The 20045-nt window shown below is 41.9% G+C and overlaps 3 protein-coding genes across 4 annotated transcripts; 1 reads left to right on the forward strand and 2 right to left on the reverse strand.

Annotated features, from left to right (window-relative positions):
- Nucleotides 1-442: 442 nt before the first annotated feature.
- On the forward strand, nt 443-7801 carry LOC103465074 (netrin-4). 2 transcript variants are annotated; one of them, XM_008409620.2, is made up of 11 exons: nt 443-979; nt 2264-2465; nt 2559-2739; nt 2823-3122; nt 4247-4373; nt 4514-4702; nt 5650-5866; nt 6337-6458; nt 6533-6601; nt 6678-6848; nt 6964-7801. In XM_008409620.2, exons 1-11 carry the CDS (start codon nt 889-891, stop codon nt 7098-7100), a joined length of 1806 nt encoding a protein of 601 aa, XP_008407842.1. In that variant the 5' UTR covers nt 443-888; the 3' UTR covers nt 7101-7801. The 2 variants fall into 2 exon arrangements, with proteins under 2 accessions (XP_008407842.1, XP_008407841.1); XM_008409619.2 differs by having other exon boundaries at nt 2264-2739.
- A 50-nt stretch (nt 7802-7851) lies between these two features.
- On the reverse strand, nt 7852-10141 carry chchd4a (coiled-coil-helix-coiled-coil-helix domain containing 4a). The gene is made up of 3 exons (XM_008409618.2): nt 9948-10141; nt 9430-9528; nt 7852-8670 (listed from the first exon to the last, which is right to left on the reverse strand). The coding sequence occupies exons 1-3, from the start codon at nt 9967-9969 to the stop codon at nt 8339-8341; spliced, it is 453 nt and encodes a 150-aa protein (XP_008407840.1). The 5' UTR covers nt 9970-10141; the 3' UTR covers nt 7852-8338.
- A 963-nt stretch (nt 10142-11104) lies between these two features.
- On the reverse strand, nt 11105-16712 carry LOC103465071 (protein transport protein Sec61 subunit alpha-like 1). Its single transcript, XM_008409617.2, has 12 exons — nt 16603-16712; nt 15805-15872; nt 15641-15706; nt 15474-15552; nt 14879-15010; nt 14660-14769; nt 14384-14537; nt 14113-14273; nt 13834-14031; nt 12717-12908; nt 12559-12635; nt 11105-12143 (listed from the first exon to the last, which is right to left on the reverse strand). Exons 1-12 carry the CDS (start codon nt 16607-16609, stop codon nt 11957-11959), a joined length of 1431 nt encoding a protein of 476 aa, XP_008407839.1. The 5' UTR covers nt 16610-16712; the 3' UTR covers nt 11105-11956.
- Nucleotides 16713-20045: the final 3333 nt, after the last annotated feature.

Genomic DNA, 20045 nt, shown 5'->3' on the forward strand with positions numbered 1-20045 from the left:
TATATATATAGGAAACAATTGAGAGACAAGTTCACTGATAACCTCATGGTGATTCCACCAGATATTGATCTCTGAACTCTTCCTGAGTTAAAACATTAGTATTGTTGTTTCTAAATTAATATGAACTTGTTTTCTTTGCATCATTTGAGGTCTGAAAGTGCTTATTTTGATTATTCTGACCATTTCTCATTTTCTGCAAATAACTACTAAATATTTCCTTGGAATTTCAGAGACATGTTGTCTGTAGTTTATAGGATAAAAGAACATCCATTCTGTTCTATAACAGAATGGGGGTGGACGGGGGGAAGAGGAGGCAGTCGGTTAGTCAGCATTTTCCAGGGTTGGATATGGTCTCCCCAAAACCCCCCATTTGGGGAGCCTCTGGGCGTCATTCGCTCAAGGACCGCCACTGCCTGTATAAATAGAGCGTAAGCTCCTCTGCTGAGCCTACACACTGAGAGCGCACATTGACAGGACGATTAATATTTTAGGCTTGCTACAAAATGAATAATAGAAGTGTTTGCATGCTTTTTTTTATATATATATTAAACGACAGAACAAGGTAGTCTCTCTATGAGCAAAATGAAAGACTAGTAAAATAAAAATTAAAGAAAGCAGAGTTGGAGCGCTCCTTTTCCTTCCATCTTCTCGAACCCCCCGCGACGAACCATCCAGCTCTGCACAGGATCCCTTGATGCTGCGATAACTTTTACCTTTTCTTCCACCGGGCGGTGGAGGAAGAATCCTGGCTAAATTCTCCCGGATTTGCCAGGACCTGGACGCGCGTTGCGTAACCCGCGGAGAAATGTTCTTTAACTGGGGTAAGCGCGACGCAGCGACCCGTTTCTGCGGGATGGCGTGCTTGTTGTAACCTCAGAGGGAGCCAGGATGACGGTGGTTTGCGTGCTGGGCAGAGGAGGGCAGAGCATGATGGTGGCGCTCGGATGGCTTCTGTTAATCGGGACGCGCAGCGGAGCAGGTGAGGAGCGCCCGTATGTTTGTTGATGGTGTTCATCTGTTCATCACGCTGCCGTCATACAGCTTGCTGATCAATCTGACTTCTTTCCATTGAGTGTAACCTGAGAAACCCTTGATGCTGTCACAGAGTGAGCAGCAGCAGTGATGTCATGGTCATTCAGATTAATAATTCATGGAGAACACGAAGAGGTCGACTTTGTTTTTTTTTTTGTTTTTTTTGTGTCCATGATATCAGCAGAAGAAACGTTCACGGAATTTTATGGACAAACATTAAGTTATATATAAATGTGAAGTATAAGGGGCAGTTATGTTCACCCTGATTCAATAGTGCAATTCTACAACCAATACTGCAAGTCTTTTTCTTGTCTTGCCGTGATCTTAAACATTCAGCTCTTCTGACTGCATGGTTTGGGTTGGTGCCCTGCCGGAAGCTGAATCTCTGTGCCAGTCGTTTGCATCATGTTGCAGGTTTGGCTCTACATTCAGCTCAGTCCAGAAGTTTAGCCATTAAACCTGTGGAGTGTCCTTGTCATTGCTTAGGAAAAGTCTCCCTCTGCTGAAACAACAGTCTTGCCTGGCCTGCGGTCTTTCTGCATGCTTCATGTTCCCTCCCTGTGCATGCTTGGGTTCTCTCCAGGTACCAAAAACATGAGTTAGGTTAGTTGGTTTCTCCAAATTGTCCTTAGGTGTGAGTGTGTGGTTGTCTTGGGTGTACCCTGCCTCTTGCCCAATGACCTTTACAGGTACCAGAAACCCACTACCGTGTAGGATAAAATGAATAACTGGATGGATGCTGCCACCACCTCATTTCACTGAGGGAATGTTAGTCTACCGACACGCTAAGCATTTAGTGTGAATTCTATCAGCACCTTCTTCCACATGTACGCTGTGTCGATAGCTGAAGGTACGTCAGCCATTACTGACTTACTTTCACCAATGGCTGTCATCTTGTCCCTCTTTACTTTTTTTATCTTTAGTTGCACTTGGTTTTATTTACAGGGATTGGTGTAAAGGGGGCAGAAAACAAATGTTCAAAACACAGATTCTTTTTGCAAAAGCATGTGGGCAGTTATGCATCACTTTCTTCCAGTTTATGTTGTTTCTGTCATTTTCCCGTTGCTTTTTGTTGGTCTGTCACATAAAATCCCTATCAAGTACTTTGAGGTTTGTGGTTATAACATGACGCAAGAGGAAATGCGCAACTGGTTCAAATACTTTTGCAAAGCATTGTATTGCCCAGTTTGTCTTTTCACCAACTCGTTCACACTCTCTTTGTTTGTTGCAGCTTCTAGATGTGCTAATCAAGCCTGCAGTCCACCCATCGGGAATCTGGCTATCGGCCGGGCTCTTCTAACCCGGACAAACTGCTGTGCCAACCATTTCCAAAGTTTGTGCCCCCATCCTCCAGAGACCCCCCGCTCATGCCAAGAAGACATTCATCCTCCTTCTCTGATGACCGACGACCCATTTTTGCATCCAGACACCTGGTGGGCATCGAGAGGAGGCGACATGGAGCAGGACGAGATCCGGTTGGATCTGGAGACAAAGTTCTGTCTGTCTCATGTAGTTTTGGTCTTCAGGTCTCCCAGGCCTGCTGCAATGGTCATCGAGCGCTCCGCTGATTTTGGAAAGACCTGGGAGGCTCTCAGGGTGTTTTCTCACAACTGCAGGGTGGAATTTAACTTGGACGATGACCTCAGAGGGCTGGGCTCGCTGTGCACGTCGCGGTATTCTAGTCCTCTCCCTTGTAGCGGTGGGGAGGTAAAGAAGTTTGCACAAACATGTAAAGCATTTTCATAACACCCATCCAGTGCCATTTATCTCTCTCCTCCCCTCTCTGCTAGGTAATCGTACGTACTCTGGATCCAAGAAGTGCAAAAACCTTTGACCCCTACAGTCCAGAGGCCCTTGTCCGCCTGACCATCACAAATCTCCGCATCAGACTACTGAAAGCTCAGACTTGTCCTGCATCTGTGAACTCCTCTGCAACATGGACAAACCCCACAGCCACTTCAGAAAGCCCACCTTCTGCACCATTTGCCATTTCCACATTGCTGGCCAGAGGGACATGCCTGTGTCATGGGCATGCTGAATATTGCTTACCACATAAAATCAGTGAAGACAAAAGACAAGACAGTGACAGGGTAAGTGGTGTGTCTTGCATTTGTGTCAGACGAGAAGCTAAGACATAAAAAAAGTGTCTGATGGTTATTGTAATGTCTGTTTCTTTTGATGGATGTTAAATCTAACAGGAAAAGGTGATTCTGAAAGCAAACATATCAGTTAAAAAGCTGAGCTCACCTGCTGTAGCTCATCCTCCCATGCTCAAATCTTCCTCCTCCTTCCACCTCACTCTAACCTCCCACATGACTACATGGGACGCAGATTTAAGACACCGTGCATCTCGTCTTGCTTTCCTTCATCCCACCTGCATGACACTGCAAAGAGTGGTCGTCCCTTTTAAATGTTAGTTATTTTAAGCTGTTTTAAATACTGTTCTGTCCATTTAAAAGGATTTAAATAGTTTCAAAGTGTAGCTATTTTCTTGGTGTTGCCGCTAAGTCTGTCACAATAGGCAGTATATTGGTTAATTGCATGTAAAATTTAAATGAGCTCAATAATTTCCATTCTGATTAATATTTTTTATGGTTTTTGCTTCAGTTTTACTTGTTTTTTGCCATTTTGTTTATTTATTTTGGATATTTAAAATATCTTCCACTTTCAGTGTTAAGTGTTCATTTTATTTTTTAAGAAGGTGAACTTGTGTTGTTATGCAGTATCATTGTTTATTCACATTTCTGTGAATAATTTATTGTCCAGCAAAATTTATTGTGACTCCTGACTTGTGAAGACAAACTTCTTCTGTGGCATGTTTTCTTTCTTCCTCATTTTAAAGAGTGGTGGGCTAAGAAGAAAAGGACCTTTAAACTCAATTGAGACAGTAAAAAAATGTTTTTTAAAACGATTTTCAAGTTTAGTCAATGTGAAGAATAGCTTCTGCAATAACGGTACATTTACCTTTAAGGCTTGTCACAAAATTACCAGAGGAGCTGATAAATGCAAAGACAGATTATTTTGATATTTTGTGTATTTTGTCCCATTTCTTGTGCTTGCTTTGTAGTGTACAGTTGGGTGTTTCCAAAAGTACCTGTTGACAAATGGATCATCATTAACACTTACGACTCTTGACCCATAAACTATTTTAGGAACAGGTGTGTGTAACAATAAACTAATGTTGGATAAAGAGACTGAACAGCATCTCATCTAGGTATTTGGAAAGTGTCTCTGCGTCCACCACACTGATGGGGATCACTGTGAGAGGTGTGCCCCGCTGTATAAGGATCGGCCCTGGAGGCCTGCCAACGGCAGCAGTGGTGAGCCGAACCCATGTCAGAGTAAGTGATCAATATTGGACGGTGTTAATCAGACCATTTTAGTCTCAAAGTCTTGAGTTTCTGAGTTTTTGTTTATGACCAGTCAATTTCCCTCCTTGCCCCTCTACCACCAATGACGACTTCCACCTCTGTTTTTGAAGAGTGTGAGTGCCATGGCCATGCAGAGAGCTGTCACTTCTCTCTCCGGGCGTGGATCTCCACGGGTGGAGTCAGCGGAGGTGTCTGTAACGACTGTCGGCATAACACCGAGGGCCGCAGGTGTCAGCGCTGCCGTCACGGTTACTATCGCCACCGGCTCGTGCCCCTCAAGTCTCCCTACGCCTGCACACGTAAGAGTCCGCTGATCATAAGTTAATAAGAATATAAGGTTATAACATTATGACCTTGTAATCATGGTTTTAGTGGTTTAATGATCGTCTCCTCATTCATGGATGGACGGACAACTGGCTGGATAGATGGTTGGTTTGTTGGATCGACAGATTAATTTACAGATGGATGACTTGTTGGATGGATCCACTTGCCTCGGTCATTGTGTCCTTGGCCAAAACACTTGACCCAGCTTGCCTGCTGGTGGGGACTAGGGGTCTGGTGGCAGCCTCACTTCTGTCAGACTGGCCCAGGGCAGCTGTGGCTACTATCCAGTAGCTTGCCATCATCACAGTGTGATTGTGTGCGTGAATGACTGACGGTAGTGTGAAGTGCTTAGGGGTCCTCTGGACTCGATAAAGCGCTGTACAAGTACAAACCATTTATCATTTTACCTTGGATGGTTTGTTGGATGGGTAGATGGATGGATGGATGGATGGATGGATGGATGGATGGATGGATGGATGGATGGATGGATGGATGGATGGATGGATGGATCTATTTGCAGATGGATGGAGACAATGCTTGTTGGATTCACAGTTGGATGGATGGCTTGTTGGTTGGATGGATGGGTAATTGGATAAATGGTTAGTTGGATGTAGGGTTTGCTGTTTGAGTGTATACAGTTGGATGGATGGATAGATGGACGGTTTGGAAGTTTAGTTGGATGAATGAATACATGGCTTGGTAGGGTCACAGCTGGATGGATGTTTGGATGCTCGCAATCTTAAATTAAAGTCAATCACAGCTTTCATGATCGCTCCGTTTCTGTTGGCACTGGGTCAAAATGAATGTGGATGAGACGGTTGAAAGATTCTCCTTGCTAACTTATTGAAATTAACTGATTGAACTAGTATAAAACATTAAATAGTAAGTGTGCTAACCCTTTCCGTCTCTGTCCATGTTACAGGCTGCTGGTGTGATCCCCGGGGGTCGTTGCCTCCCTTACCTGGACAGGTGTTACCCTGGTGCGACCCCAGGAGTGGCCAGTGCCGGTGTAAGCCTGGCGTAGGGGGCATGAGCTGCAGCCACTGCCGCCCCGGCTACTGGGGCTTCAGAGAGGATGGCTGCATGCCCTGTGTCTGTCCAAACAGCTGCGATCCAACTACTGGACTCTGTTTGAACAGGTAGACTTCTAAAGTCATTTAAAAAAATGAAATTGCAATTAGAAAGAAATCTGACTGTAGATTGATCCAACCATGAATAGAAACTGTCATACATTTGCTTTCAGCATTTTGACTTAATACTTAGTAGAACCACCTTTTCCTGCGTCTACGTCTGCAAGTCGTAGACGCAGACGTAGAGTAGGGTAAATTTCCACCAACGTTTGGATAGAACGCATCAGTAAAAAGAAACAAAGCAAGTCTTGGAAGAAATTCTCAATTGGATTCCAGTCTGGGCTTTGACTGGGACTTTAATACATGGGCAAGGCCTGTGGTTCAAAGTTTAAACCATTCGACTGTAACTGGCTGTCCTGCTGAAAGTTTACCCTTCACTCTAAAGTCTCTCAAGGTTCCCCTCTCAATAAGTTTATTAGGACAGGTCGTTTTTATGCTGATTGGTTCAATGGGCAAAAAATGTATTTCCACTTTTACAGCTACTCAAATAATCACGTACTGAACGTACCTATTGGTGGAAAAATCCCATACGTGGATGACATGTTCACAGCTGAGGAAGAATGGTCGAAGGAACATGCAGTGTCTGCTCTACACTACACAGGTGATGCTTATTTGCACTGTCGAGAATAATTTTGAAGCAATAAAAGCAGAACATAACGTGCTGTCCTCACACAGGGAAATGCAGGTGTAAGGAGAAAAGTCTGAGAACCGTCTCTGACCTCTGTGAGACCAAACACGACTACGGTGAGAAAAGAACTGCTTATGATTGTAATGGCTTCAAAGAACCATTTTGATCTTCTTCCTTCACTGTTCATGACAGTGATGAAGGCGAGCGTGCTGTCAGCACACGACAAGGGCAGTCACGCAGAGGTACGGGTCAAAGTCCGTAAGGTGCTTCGATCCGGACGTGTGGCGCTGCGCTTGGGGATTGCCAGCGTGTTCCCTCTGTCCTGGACCCGTCGGGGATGCACCTGCCCCGTCCTAAACCCAGGTAAGCGCGTCGTAAAAACTGTGCTGCATCAAGCTTAAGTAAAGTATTTAAGTAATGTTTGTTGTTTAAAACGCAGCCCTAAGAGATCTTACTGTTACACCGTTTCCCCCTTTAGGTGTGAAATACTTGCTTGCTGGCCCAGAGGAGCCAGGAACGGGTCGTTTGTTGGTCACCATGCAGAGCATAGCGGTCCCGTGGACGCCTCGACTATCTTTGTTTTTATCAGAGGCGCTGAGGAACGGATGTCTGTGATACAAACAGACGTGAAAGCAGACTACTCGGCAAAAGAAACTTTAAAAGTAAAAGCGACTGAAAAAAAACCCCAAAGACTCAAAACTCAAAGCCAGATGAGTTCACAAATTACCTTGGAAGAGTTTTCCTATAAATGATTAATATTGTGTCATGTTACAACCACAAACCTTAATGGGTTTTATTGGACGTGTATGTATTTGACCAAACTAATGAACTATTGTTTAACTGAAAGAAAGTTGTGTTCATCATTCTTTCGCAGAACGTCAGAAGAGTGTCATGCATTCAGCACCACAGCGTCAACACTTTGCAGTCCTTCTTTACAGTTACTTTGCTTTTCAGCATTTCTTTACCAGCTCTGCACATCTAGATTGGAAAGGGAAAAAATAATCTAGACAGAATTTATGTAAACTTGAAAAGTTTATTTATTTTTATTTTGTTCATGAATTCATTTATGGGCTCCTGGCGTAAATGTCAGGTCTTCAGATCTCATTCAATCCACACCTTTCGTTTATTGGTCAGCTTTCTCTTGTCGACCAATAAAAACATATTTATTCCATAAAACGTAAGGATATTGTTCCCCGTCTTCAACAGAACAGCAGATCAGAGGAAAAAAATAAAATAATGAGACGATCAGTTTAAGACAGAATATTTTTGCTACAAACAGAGACACCCTGAAAACTTGACGGTGACTTCAGCGACCACTGTACGACTTTTTCTGTTTGTTTTGACAGCAAGAACATTAATGACAACATTAATTTGTTGTGTGAAGATTTTTACTGGACAAAGAGCACAGTGAGAAACAGAACACGTTCCTCTAATTATTCCCTCTGTTTTGGTCTCAAGTGATAAAAAGGGAAGTGAAATTACACATCAATAATATCTTGTGAAAAAAACAAACAAACCATCAAGCTATTATAGCTCAAACTAATGTCACTTTGGATTTTAACTAATTTTCTTTAGCTTACATTAACAGACTGACACTGATGTACAAATGAAAAAAGGCTCCTCTGTCATCCCCAAGAAGCAGTGATATTAAACTGCTGTTGCATATAATGTAATACAAGTCCAACAACTCGAGTCCCTGCTAACAACATGAGGGGTAACCTTTCATTATTTAGTGCTTAGAAGACGAATCACTTTCGCAAGTCCTCTGCTGTTGTTCCATGAAACAAACCTTTATCTGGCTAACGACGTTTTGCTCAAGAAGAGTCACTCTGCGATGGTCTGACTGGCTCTAGCTAGCCATCCGCAGCCGACGCGCTGTCTGGTGAAGCTACAGAAGGAGAGTCATTCTCAGACAATAAGGCGGAGCCGTCGGCGGCAGGAGCGCCGCCTGATTCGGCTTGGGGAGGGCTTTCTTTGTCTTCCTCCTGCGGATAGAGGTCGGGGTACCTCTGCATGCACTCCTGCATGGTGCGGAACTGCTCGATGCACTCGGAGCCCTTCACCTCCTCCTGACTGTAGTGGAAGCACGAAAAGGCCTCCTTGAACTGAGAGCCGCAGGGCCCACTGGCCATGCCGCCCAGGCAGGGGCAGTTCCAGTTTATTTCTCCATTGGGCAGAATCAGGCCTTCACAAACAAGACGTTGACACGGGTCAGTTTGGCTCAACTTAAAATAATACAAGCATCATTCCTTAGCAACACCCTTTCACTGATTTTAACTATTTGCTTCCAAAAATATTAAAACAATTGACAGATATTTACTTGTTCACAGTCATGATTACAAGATTTTGAAATGTGCATTTGTTATGCAAGTTTTTTTTTCTTTCAAATTATTAGAAAAAAAGCTTGCAAAATTTGAATGTGGCTGCTTACAAACATGATTACGTCTTAAATTAAAACTCTAAATGCAATATGGACGTCAGAAACCATCTGTTTTAATCAGAGAGACATGCTTAAATGAATGTGACTATGATATGCATTTCAGAAAGTAAAAGAGTTCATCTCCACACAATTTTTTATTTTTTTTAAATAGAGTACACGGAAATAGATTAGTGGTTAGATTAATGTGAAAGAAAACCACGATCGGAAGGACTTCCACTCAATTCTTCAGCTTCAACTGTGAAAATGTGTTTATCCAGTTATGTCAGGTTGTACTTATATATTTGAGCTCATGTGGGCTAGAGTGCACCCAGTTCTTGTTTTCAACATTTAAGAAGCTTTTTGTTGTCTGATCATGCATCACATACATAATTAAAAACACAAAATTATTGTCTTTTATGCCATGGTTGAGCGTGTGAAAAAACAACACCTTTTCACTCGAACTGTGAAAAGTTACATCACAACTTATTAAAACTAAACTTCTCAAAGAGGCTGCAGAATACTCACCCTGCTCCTCATAAGGATCATCGGGGTCATCTGCTATCAGCTCGGCGTTGCTGGGAGTCTCGTGGTCTTCTTTGGTCACGAAGATGATCCGGTCCTTACCTTAAGTAAGAATGAAAAGTCAGCAACAATGACAGTGAATGTAGTTTGCTTGCCAGGTTATCCGTATTACGGGGACAAAAGCTGAAGTATAACTATGGCTGCTGTTTCACTGAAAAATGGACAGACAGCGCCCTCTGGTGGCCACACTGATTTAAAGGATTACTTGTTAAACACTACAGACAATTTATCTTCTTTGTCTGTTGTGGCGGTACTCACGGTGTAATTCACTTAAGCTCTGCAGTTTATTTCCAGTCTAATTTTACACCTAAAGAACGTTTCCTTCCTAAACCGGCTATCTACAGCTCGAGGCTGCGGGAAGTTCTCGCTGTTTCTAGACGTTAGCTTAGCATGCAGCATGCTTGTCCCTTACCTTACCCCAAAATGAACCGAAACATGACTCTAAAAAACATTTAAATTACCTTCCTGCTTGCAGTACGACATGTCTGCTGGTACTCTTGTCCGTGGACCTTCGTCCCTCTTGATAAAAGACGACCGAGGCGAAAGGCACCGAGAAAAAACTGAGATTTCATTTGACAGAATAGCAGGTGTCACACGGAGTTCTGTGACCGGCGGCGTTGACTCCGCCCCCGAGCCGCCTGTCTGCCTGCGCGGTGACCTGTCTGTGTTCGCGCACAAAAATGACGTCACACAAGTACATTTTGTCATTTAATATTTACGGATAAATGTATTTTAAGTGTAATATTGTTTGTTTTTAATTAATTGAACTTTCAACGTTTTGTCACGTTGCAACCGTAAGATCTCAGCTTTTGACCGATAGCCCAACAAGTGTGTGTAGTTTAGATACAAACTGAACGTTTTGGTCTTCATGCAAAATTATCTTTGGGGAGAAAATCTAACATTGCGTAAAACACTGAACACAACACTCCCCATGGTAGCATTATATATGCCAGAAGAGTGTAACAGGTCACATTTGGTCATTTAAAAAAAATACTAATTTTACTGCACATAACCTTTTAAAGTTACACTACTCTTACTTAAAATTTCTGGCAGCCCTATGCACCTTTTGTTACTTTCCTGAATGACAAGCAGTTTTACCAAAATGACATGTGGGTTTTAAACAAGCCTCGTGGTTTTAATGCTATTTTTAATCTTCTGTCAGTTTTGTTTTGACGATTGGTGAGATGTTCATATTACTTTGTCTTCATGACACTGTTTGAAGGCTATAGAGGTTTAGGAACAAACTACAGCTTTGATCCATAATGAGAAGCACAGCTTTGATGACTTCCTGAAGGTGGCATGTCATAAACAGGAGCTTCTTAAAGAGACAGAAGCCCAATTTCAAAGCGTTAAAATGCAAAGTCAAATTTCACTTGTCATGTTTGATATATAAAGTATTTGTATAACAATTGAAGGTAACAGTTACTAGATGACATAACATATCACTGTGCCTGGAAAATAAGATATTTTTTTTATTATTCGTCATAATAAAATACATAACACTGCCCATATAAGAAGTTCAACAGGTATCAACACTCCTTGCTCCTTGCCTCTTTCTTATTTTACCATTTTACAAATATCCATTCAAAGATCATCATAAAAAAATGAAACCACAAACTGTGTTGGAAAACATTCTTTTTTTATTAACACAATTATGTCTTACATAAAGTAAAAACAAAAATGAACCCCTTTCTCAGCCCTATCAAACCCACCCTCATCCCGACCATCCCGGCAGTTTTCAGCAGCGATTCAGTCTGGGGATAAAAGAGCATGGCGACGCAGGCGAACACGTTCCACTGAGGGCCCAGGGACATTGGACAAACGCTGTTCCCAGCGCAAGACGGCTGTGGATATAAACAGTCTGTGATTTAAAAAAAAAAAAAAAAAGAAAATGAACATGACAAACAGTTCGTCTGAGACAACCGGAGACAATTACGAGGAGTGCCGGCGGTATGCTTTCCGCATCCTACTCTGGGCTCCTGGAAACCTCAGACACGGTTGACAGAGGATGTACACAGCATGGCTTTCTATCAACTCCCCCCAAAATGTCCAAACATAATATTTTCTGCTTGAGATCAGGATCAAAACAATGTTGCCGTCTTAGTGTTCCTTAAACGCCTACAATAAAAAATAAAAAAAAATGCCTGAGGTAAGTCGAAAACAGCCACTCACAAACCGTGTGCTTTTAAGCGTCATCAGGCTGCTGGAGCAACCAGAAGGCGATTCAGGCAGCCTGCAGAAACCTCTACAGAAATAAAAAAGATGGATGACAACCAATACTATGCTCAGCTCTCAATGTAACCAAAACACTTTTCTCAAGCAAGAGCAGTACGGTGGAAAACAAAAAATGGTGGAGTTAAAAAATAAAAAATTACTTATCCCTGCTGCGAAGTACACCAACAGAAGAAGTTGCAAAATAAAAAAAACAGGTGGGTTCTTTGTATGCGTCAGGAGATTGGCAAATTTGATATTAGAAGAGCAGCGCTCCCATACTGCCAACTTCACTCTGCTCTTTCACAAAGATCTCAAAGTACTGGTAGATGATGGTGACGGCCAGGAGGATTCCAGTCCCCGAGCCGATGGCTCCCAGGAAGTCGGCCATAACGGACAGCCCTCCTATACAGAGCCCTCCGAACGCAGCGGCTGTGGGGATATACCTGCAGAGAAGCAGCAGAATTAGACACGGAAACAAAGAACAACGTCACCTCCCCGTTTCCATTAAGGCTCCTCTTGTAGCTGGCTAATAAATAGCTTTAAGATATGTTACCCAGTCATCTACAAACACTTTGTAAGTTGTTAATTAAAGATGAGAAGGAGACTATATGCTAAAAAATATATGTTTACAAGGAAGTCTGAAATGTTTAGAATAACACTCTAGATAAAATATGTAGGTGAACAGACTTAGCTCACTATTTGGCAAGAAACCAAGATTTAGTCTCCTTCTCACCCTTATTTAATGCATAACAAACAGTTATTAATGACTTATAAAGTGTTTAGAGATGAATTAACATATAAACCAGTAAGTGGAACCTTCTTGTAAAGTGGTACTGTGGTATCCAATGCATTCGGTACCTGTTTAGTTCATGCACCATGGAGGTCTCTCTGTGTCCCCTCATCACCATCTGCTGCTCCTTCAGCTGCTTGGCCACCTGATGGGAACAACATGACATCGGTAAGCGTTTCCGGCGTCAAACCCGGCCGCAAATCCAGCTGCGCGACGCGGCGCTTACGTCTTTGGCTGAAGATCCCGACACCTCGATCCAGGTCTTTGAGAAGAAGGCACAGGAGCCAAGCATGAAGACGATGTAAATGACGGCGTGAACCGGGTCATCCAGGACAGAACCAAACGACTCGGGAGGAGAAAGGTAGTAGCAGAGGCCTCCCACTGGGTAGGCCCGGGCTGGTCCTCCGCTTGAAGTGTCCTGGAAACATTTTTTTTTTTTTGGTTTGCTCAGGAATCGTGCAGGAAGCGGTTTTGAGCTCGACTCGATCGTTCATCATATAGACGGGCGAAATCTGGAGCTGGGTGTTTGACAGAACTCAATGAAGACGGCCGAGGGCGACTCATAACTTCTGCCGAACAGACGGTACAGTACACAGATTAAAGAGTCCTGCCATGTCGAAATTTAAGACCAAAGATTTATGCTTTAAGGCCAAATTATTTTTTTTAAAACAAATTTAAGACAATTTTGGATACATGAGCTAAACACTTTTTAAGGATGTGCGGACACCCTGTGTTAAAGGGGAGTTTTTCCTTTCCACTGTCGCTTTGTGCAAGCTCGGTATGAGGGATCGCTGTAAAGTCAATGACGCAAAGCAAGCAATTTTCTACTGTGGATTACGTAATCGTCCAGGACGAGTCAAGACTGCAAGTCAGTCAATGCAATCTGGCTGCTTTCCTTAGATAAAAACTTTTTAAACTACTTTTAATAATTAACCGATCTTACTGTACCGTTTGATAACTAGGATCAATTGGAATATATGATTGAATTGAGATTTTTTTCTTCTCATCGGTGAAGTGCATTGAGACAACACTCGTGAATTATAAATTGAATTGGTCCTTGTCAACACATCTTCGACAAACCAATAAAGCTCGCACAAAACAGCAGGAATAAGACAGATTAGACATGTGGCGTCCATTTACAGCAACTGGTCGCACTGACATTTCATGAAGGGGAGTAAGGAGGTATAAAATGCAAACGTTAAATAAAAGACCAGGCCAGCGACCCCTAATAACCTTTTCCTTCCCATTCTCACTGATGTGATACTTTGTGTGGGACTATATTAAAAATGATTAAAAACATAAAACGTTTGTTGTTGAAACGTGGCAATCCCTGTTATACTTACAGACCAGGTTCCTAAGAGATTGACCAGGAAGTTGCCGCTGAAACGCGTCGACAGCATCTGGGAGATCACGTACAGGTTGGACACTAAGGCAGACTGCAGGATGATGGGGATGTTGGAGGTGTAGAAAAGCTTGATGGGGTAGGTGTTGTACTGCCCTCGGTAACGAGCCGACTTGATGGGCAGGTCCACTCTGAAGCCCTGATGGGGTCACAGAAACGGGAACGTGTGATCAAAGCTCGTTTTGTACAATGGAAGGTAATGCGGCGCTTAAAGCCTCACCTGGAAGTATATAACCACAGCGAACACAAAGACGGTGGCGATGAGGTTCATGAGGTTAGGCAGGTTTTGTCTGTAGAAAGCTTCTCTGAGGGCGCGCACTTTGTCTGTGCGTGTGGCCAGCAGGTGGAAGAGAGCGATGATGGCTCCCTCAAACTCAGTACCTGGATAAAACACATTGGTTTAGTCACAGTAACAAACTGAGATACACATTATTTCTGTCTCTATCTTAAACCCCCCTCCCCAAAAAACAGGATGTTTTCAATGCCAATACCTCTGCCAGTGTTGACAGTGGTGGGGCTGAAGGCCTTCCAGACGATGGTTTCACAGATATTGGTCGCAATGAAGAGAGAAATACCAGATCCCAGACCGTAGCCCTTCTGGAGAAGCTCATCCAGGAGCAACACTATCAGACCGGCAACAAAGAGCTGGAGAGGGACAAAAATAAATAAATCACAACTTCTGAGCAAAAACGCGAAGCTCAACAAGTATCCATTTCCACTTTTCCCATCTAAAACTTTAACAGCTTTCTATTCTCATTAGTATTAACCTGAATGATGATTAGCAGGCAGATGCCAGCACCCATCTCTGAAGGATCTCCGTACATGCCGGTCATGACATAAACAATGGCCTGTCCAATGGTGATGATCATTCCAAACACTGCACACACAAAGAAAAGAAAAATGTCAACAGAGAACAGACAAAATTATTATATATTTTTTTTTACACAAAAAGTATCAAATGGAGACATCTTCAAACGCAGACGTACATTTCTGAGCTCCATTGAAGAGAGCTCTGTCTTTGGGGGTGTCACCAACTTCAATGATCTTGGCGCCAGCCAGCAGCTGCATGATGAGGCCTGAGGTGACGATCGGTGAGATGCCGAGCTCCATGAGCGTACCTGCAGGCCAAAGAGGAGGAGAAGAACTCAGCTGCAGCGCTAAAGAGACGACGGCGGCACACATCTCACCAGGTGAACGCCCGAGTCTTTTTGTTTTACTCGACTTTATTACTCAGGAAATATCAGGGTTTCTGCAGGTCTCACCAACTCCAATTTAAGACTTTTTGAGACAATTATGAATGGAATTCAAGAGCAATATCACCACAGAAATGTACGAACTTCGTCCAAACAACTGGAGGTAAATTTGCACTTACCGACGAGCTGCAAAAATAAGCTAGCTAGTAAGGGTGTTATCAGATTTTTACTTTCTGCCCAGCACTTCACCATTCAGCGTGAACCAAGCAGAAGATCACATAATTGGTCACCAGAATATGTCTCTGTGGGTTTTTAGTAATGAGGGCTTCTCATGGATCCATGGATCCTCTAGCTTTTGCTTAGAGTGGCGTATGTGCGACATACACACCTCTGTTGGAGGCCAGGATTACTCTCATCCAGTAGAAAGGATCTGCTGAATCTGATGACATGATGCCAAACAGAGGGATCTGAAAGAAATACATAAAAACATCAACGTTAGCCACTGTGCAGAAAAAGAAAATCTGTCAGAACAAAGCATCGGACGTGAATACAAACCTGACAGCACACCAGAAAGATGAATAACGTGATGGCGGTCCATAGTACCTTTTCCCTGAACTGAATCTGCAATTTAAAAAAAACATAAATAAATAAATAAACAAACAGTTCAGATTCTGATCCTACAAAACCTACAAATGCATAAAGAGGTGGCAAGAGCTTACCTTTCTTTCTGGCTTCTGAATCTCTGGCAGGACTGCGCAGAAAGGCTTGATAACTTCCAAAAATTTAACTGCGTGAAGAAAAAAACAGAAGATAATTGTGAGATCCGACAACTTTCTTTTGCAACGTCAGCCACATTTTAACTTGACCTACACCTCTTTGACCAGGTGAGCGCTGATGCAACGTCATCACTAACCAGCTGCCAGCGAAGCAAAACAACACCAGAGGTTAACTGGTGAACATGATCAATGCTAAATATGTGAACCTGAGAAAGCCTCGGAGCTACTGGTGTCCACTGCGCAGTCCCTTTCAGATGTTTTCAGTCTCTGTCAGCTCTGTCCATCACTGATGCTGACTATAACAGTAGCTAGAGATTTAATGACCACGACCCAGACGACACAGTTAATTACAAAGGATAGGTATCAGACAGCAGCGTTTAATAACAAACGGAAGACAAATTAGGTGCAGATTCAATTGAATTAACATTAGCTAAATGCTAACTGCTGTGTTTCACCGCAAACCAGCCGACAAAAGCGTTCAAAAGCCACAGCCGACGTTCAACCGACGTTATAAATCTTGTGTAATCTGTAAACTAACTCCACCAATGTTCAGTAAGCCACAGCTTTGAGCCTGTGGTCTTTATAAGCAGGTTGAACTTTCCATATAACCTGACGAAGGTTAGCTAATTAGCTTCCCTGCGAGAGCTCACTGTTCCCTCCTCTTCCAAGTTTTAAAACGCAGCCGCTAATTCAGATATCTTCATGAAGATAAGCAGAAGAACAAAAGGGGAAAGCACTTACTCCCCATGGTGTCCTTGGGCCGACTCCTGCTGTGTAGCTGTTAACAGTTTTGAGTGCACAGAGGAGTCAGTGTGGCTCCATCAGCCGCTGCGAGAGGAAAGAGAGAGTCGGAGAGACACGTCACCAGACAAGCCGCAGGCACACGTCACTTCTCCGACGAACAAATATCGTTTAATATTATCCGCCACAGGCGGCGTGCACAGCAGTCCGCAGGCACAAATTAGCAAGGCTTCCAGAATAACTATTTCATTTGAAAATTGAGTGATTTTTTTAACGCTTACATTTTAAAACAAGCTTCTAACTATCCACAAAGTCCTCCTGTCCGCTAGAGGGCGCCCCAATACTAGAGTAACTAGTGGCTGTGATTTGGAGACTTCAACCCACATTACTCCAACCAACCAACCCCACCTATCTGATTGAAGCTGCAGATCAGCAAACCGTTTCTTTTGTTTTTCTGTCTTTGTTCAAGCAGGGGGCAAGATAACTGCATTCAAGAGAATTTTTGAAACCTAAAATTGAGATTTATAAGACATTTAAGGCACGTAATCCCTCCTTTTTGTTCATTAAAAAAAATTTAAAGATCATGGAGTTCACATTTAAAAGTTTTACAGATATTCACTGCTTTTAGTTACAATAGGGACACACCAGAATAGAATAGAATATTATAGAATAGAATAGAATAGAATAGAATAGAATAGAATAGAATAGAAATATTATGGAGGGAAAATATTCTGAGACTATTTTCTCTCCATAATATTATTATTCCAGTCCCACGGGTGAAGTAGTAGAAGCAAGTTAAAGATAAGTATTCATATTCACCCAAAGGAAAACATGTAAAAATAAGTATAAGCGCCTGCACAGTAAATTACAACATAAGACAGTAATACCGTACACGTATTAACCAGTAGCATACTCAGATTAAAAGAAATGTGCAATTTGTAAGAAAAAAACAAAAAAAAAAACCAGATACATCTGCACTAGGCTTTTTAAACAGTAACTTGAATATACTAACAAGTTATGTCATGTCATTATTTATTCAGAAACAAACACAGCAGACAGCAGAAACATTACAAAAATAAAACCTTTCTCCAATTCTGCCCCCTTAATCTTGGAAGAGTTGCCATTTCCAAATCATCCAGCAGATGGAGCAGGAGTCATCCCCAACACTGTTGTCCATATGTGTATTTTTCTCTATTTTCTTTTTTGCTTCTTTGATTTTACACCAACGACGAAATTTTGACGATGCCTTCACAAGAAATTAGGAAATTATCTTTTAAGTTATGACTTTGTTGACACAACTTTCAAACTATGAAGGTTTGTGCGTTTGTCAACATGCCCTGTGTGAATTCAGCTTTTCCTGGATTCCAGACTGACCCTAAATACAAATATTATTATCTCCTTTAATTCAATTTAACTGACGCTGTAGATAAGTCTACTTTTTTCTTTCTATTTAAGATCAACCCTTTGATCAACCACAGATGTAGTGCACTGTTATTTTCATGAAATTACATAAAGAACATGTTCAAAGGAAAAAAAGGGAAAAAAATAGCACCAGTTACGTTTGACATTTTTAGACTGAAGAATAAATGTTTCAAGTGAAATTTCAGAAGTGCATAATTATTTCAGTAGTAATATTACTTCTAGCCACTAGAGGTAGTTGTTGCCCAAGTGGTGTATGAAATTATTATTTTTTTATTTATTTGCGGTACATTTATTAATTGGGGCCGTAGCAATGCACATTGGCACCCAACCTACTATTCTCCACCTCTTAAAGAAACTCTATATTATTTATTTATTTATTTATTTATTTATTTATTTATTTATTTATTTATTGTTATTCTGTCACCATCAAAGCTGGTGTATGTAACTTTTATTTAAAAAAAAGTTTTTACATTTGTTAAAACTGTCACCATGTTGTGACAGTATAATAAGAGACACATAATCTATGAAACAAATCAAGCTGCTAGTATACACCGCTTGAAAACAACCAATTAGAGCCATAAGGAGGATATCTTGTGCTCTCAATCAACCTTGTGAATGTGCTGCTCAGTGTGCTAATGGTGGAGAAACAACTTATTGTTCCAAGAAATCCTTTTATCCGCCATCGTAGGTGGCCACGCTAAGTAGCCTGAACAGTCGTGGCAGGCTCTGGTGACTGAGAGAAGCTGCAGCACAGCAGAAAGCTTGGAGGAGGCTGTGAGCAGTGCGTACACAAGCATGATTGACATGCTTCAAACATTTGAAGCATGTTTGAAGCATGTCAATTCCTACCTTATGATGTACGGTTCATGCTTGTAACATCAGACATTCTAATGCCATCAACATGCTGGTAGTCCAACATTCAAGTGATAGTTCACACAGACTAACTTAAGCTAACATTAGAATTTTAACTGGTTTTTAAATCAAAGCTAATCTTTACATACTAAATAAGCCAATGCTAGTCAGCATACTGGTGAAAACCCACATTCTACTGGTAATGTCAACATGCTAGCTGCTCAACATGCTAGTTATAGCCCTCATGCTAGTTAGCATGATGATTCAGAGAAATGTTAGTCAACATGCTAAACGTAGTTATTTTTTAATAAAAATGCCTAAGTTTAGCATAGTGAATGGAGTGAGTCGTTGTTAGTCAACATCATAGTGATCAGGGGCGCTGCCAGAAATCTTGGGTCACCTGACAAAAATTTGATTGGGTCCCCCGCACAGCTGCTGTTACAATTTTTTGAGTCTATTTGACCCATAAAAAGCATCACAATTTTAAAGGCTTGCATCTGCTATGCTTTCTTTTGTTCAATACTGATAATTAGCACAATACTTACTGCTCATGAATTTAACATCCAACAGTCCAGTATGCAAGTAGGTTGCTTAAATTTTTTATATTAGTTTTAGATTACTGAAATGTCTCCCCATGAGCAACAGTCAAAAGCAACGTGCAACTACACATAGAGCAATCCAGACTTCTAAAAATGCTATGTAGGTGCATTTTATTCAAGCTGCAGTACATAACTTTAATAAAACATATGTTTTCTCCATATTTGTTTGAAGCTGTCACCATGTCGTAGCAGTTGAGACAGATAATCTGTGAAAACAATCAATCTCCTCCATTTCCTTCCTGGACTACTATTGCTGGCTAAAGTAACTAACATTCTGACCAAAACAACAAATCAGAACCAGTAGGACGCTCTTAGCGCTGTAAGTCTTAGCACTCGACTTCATTCACTCACTGCTAAATGTGCTAATGGGGGAGAAACAACCTATTATTACAAGAAACCGTTTATCTGACGTCATTGGTAGCTATACTAACTAAACTGAGCATTTAACAGTTTGAATCTACACAGCTCTGTCCTATGCTAGCTGCAGCACAGCACAAATCGAGGAGGAGGAAGGATGAGCAGCACCAGAAATTGTGATTGACAGCGTCGCTCCTTCACCCTGATGTTCCG

This window comes from Poecilia reticulata, linkage group LG5, assembly GCF_000633615.1.
Source record: "Poecilia reticulata strain Guanapo linkage group LG5, Guppy_female_1.0+MT, whole genome shotgun sequence".
Lineage (NCBI taxonomy): Eukaryota > Metazoa > Chordata > Actinopteri > Cyprinodontiformes > Poeciliidae > Poecilia > Poecilia reticulata.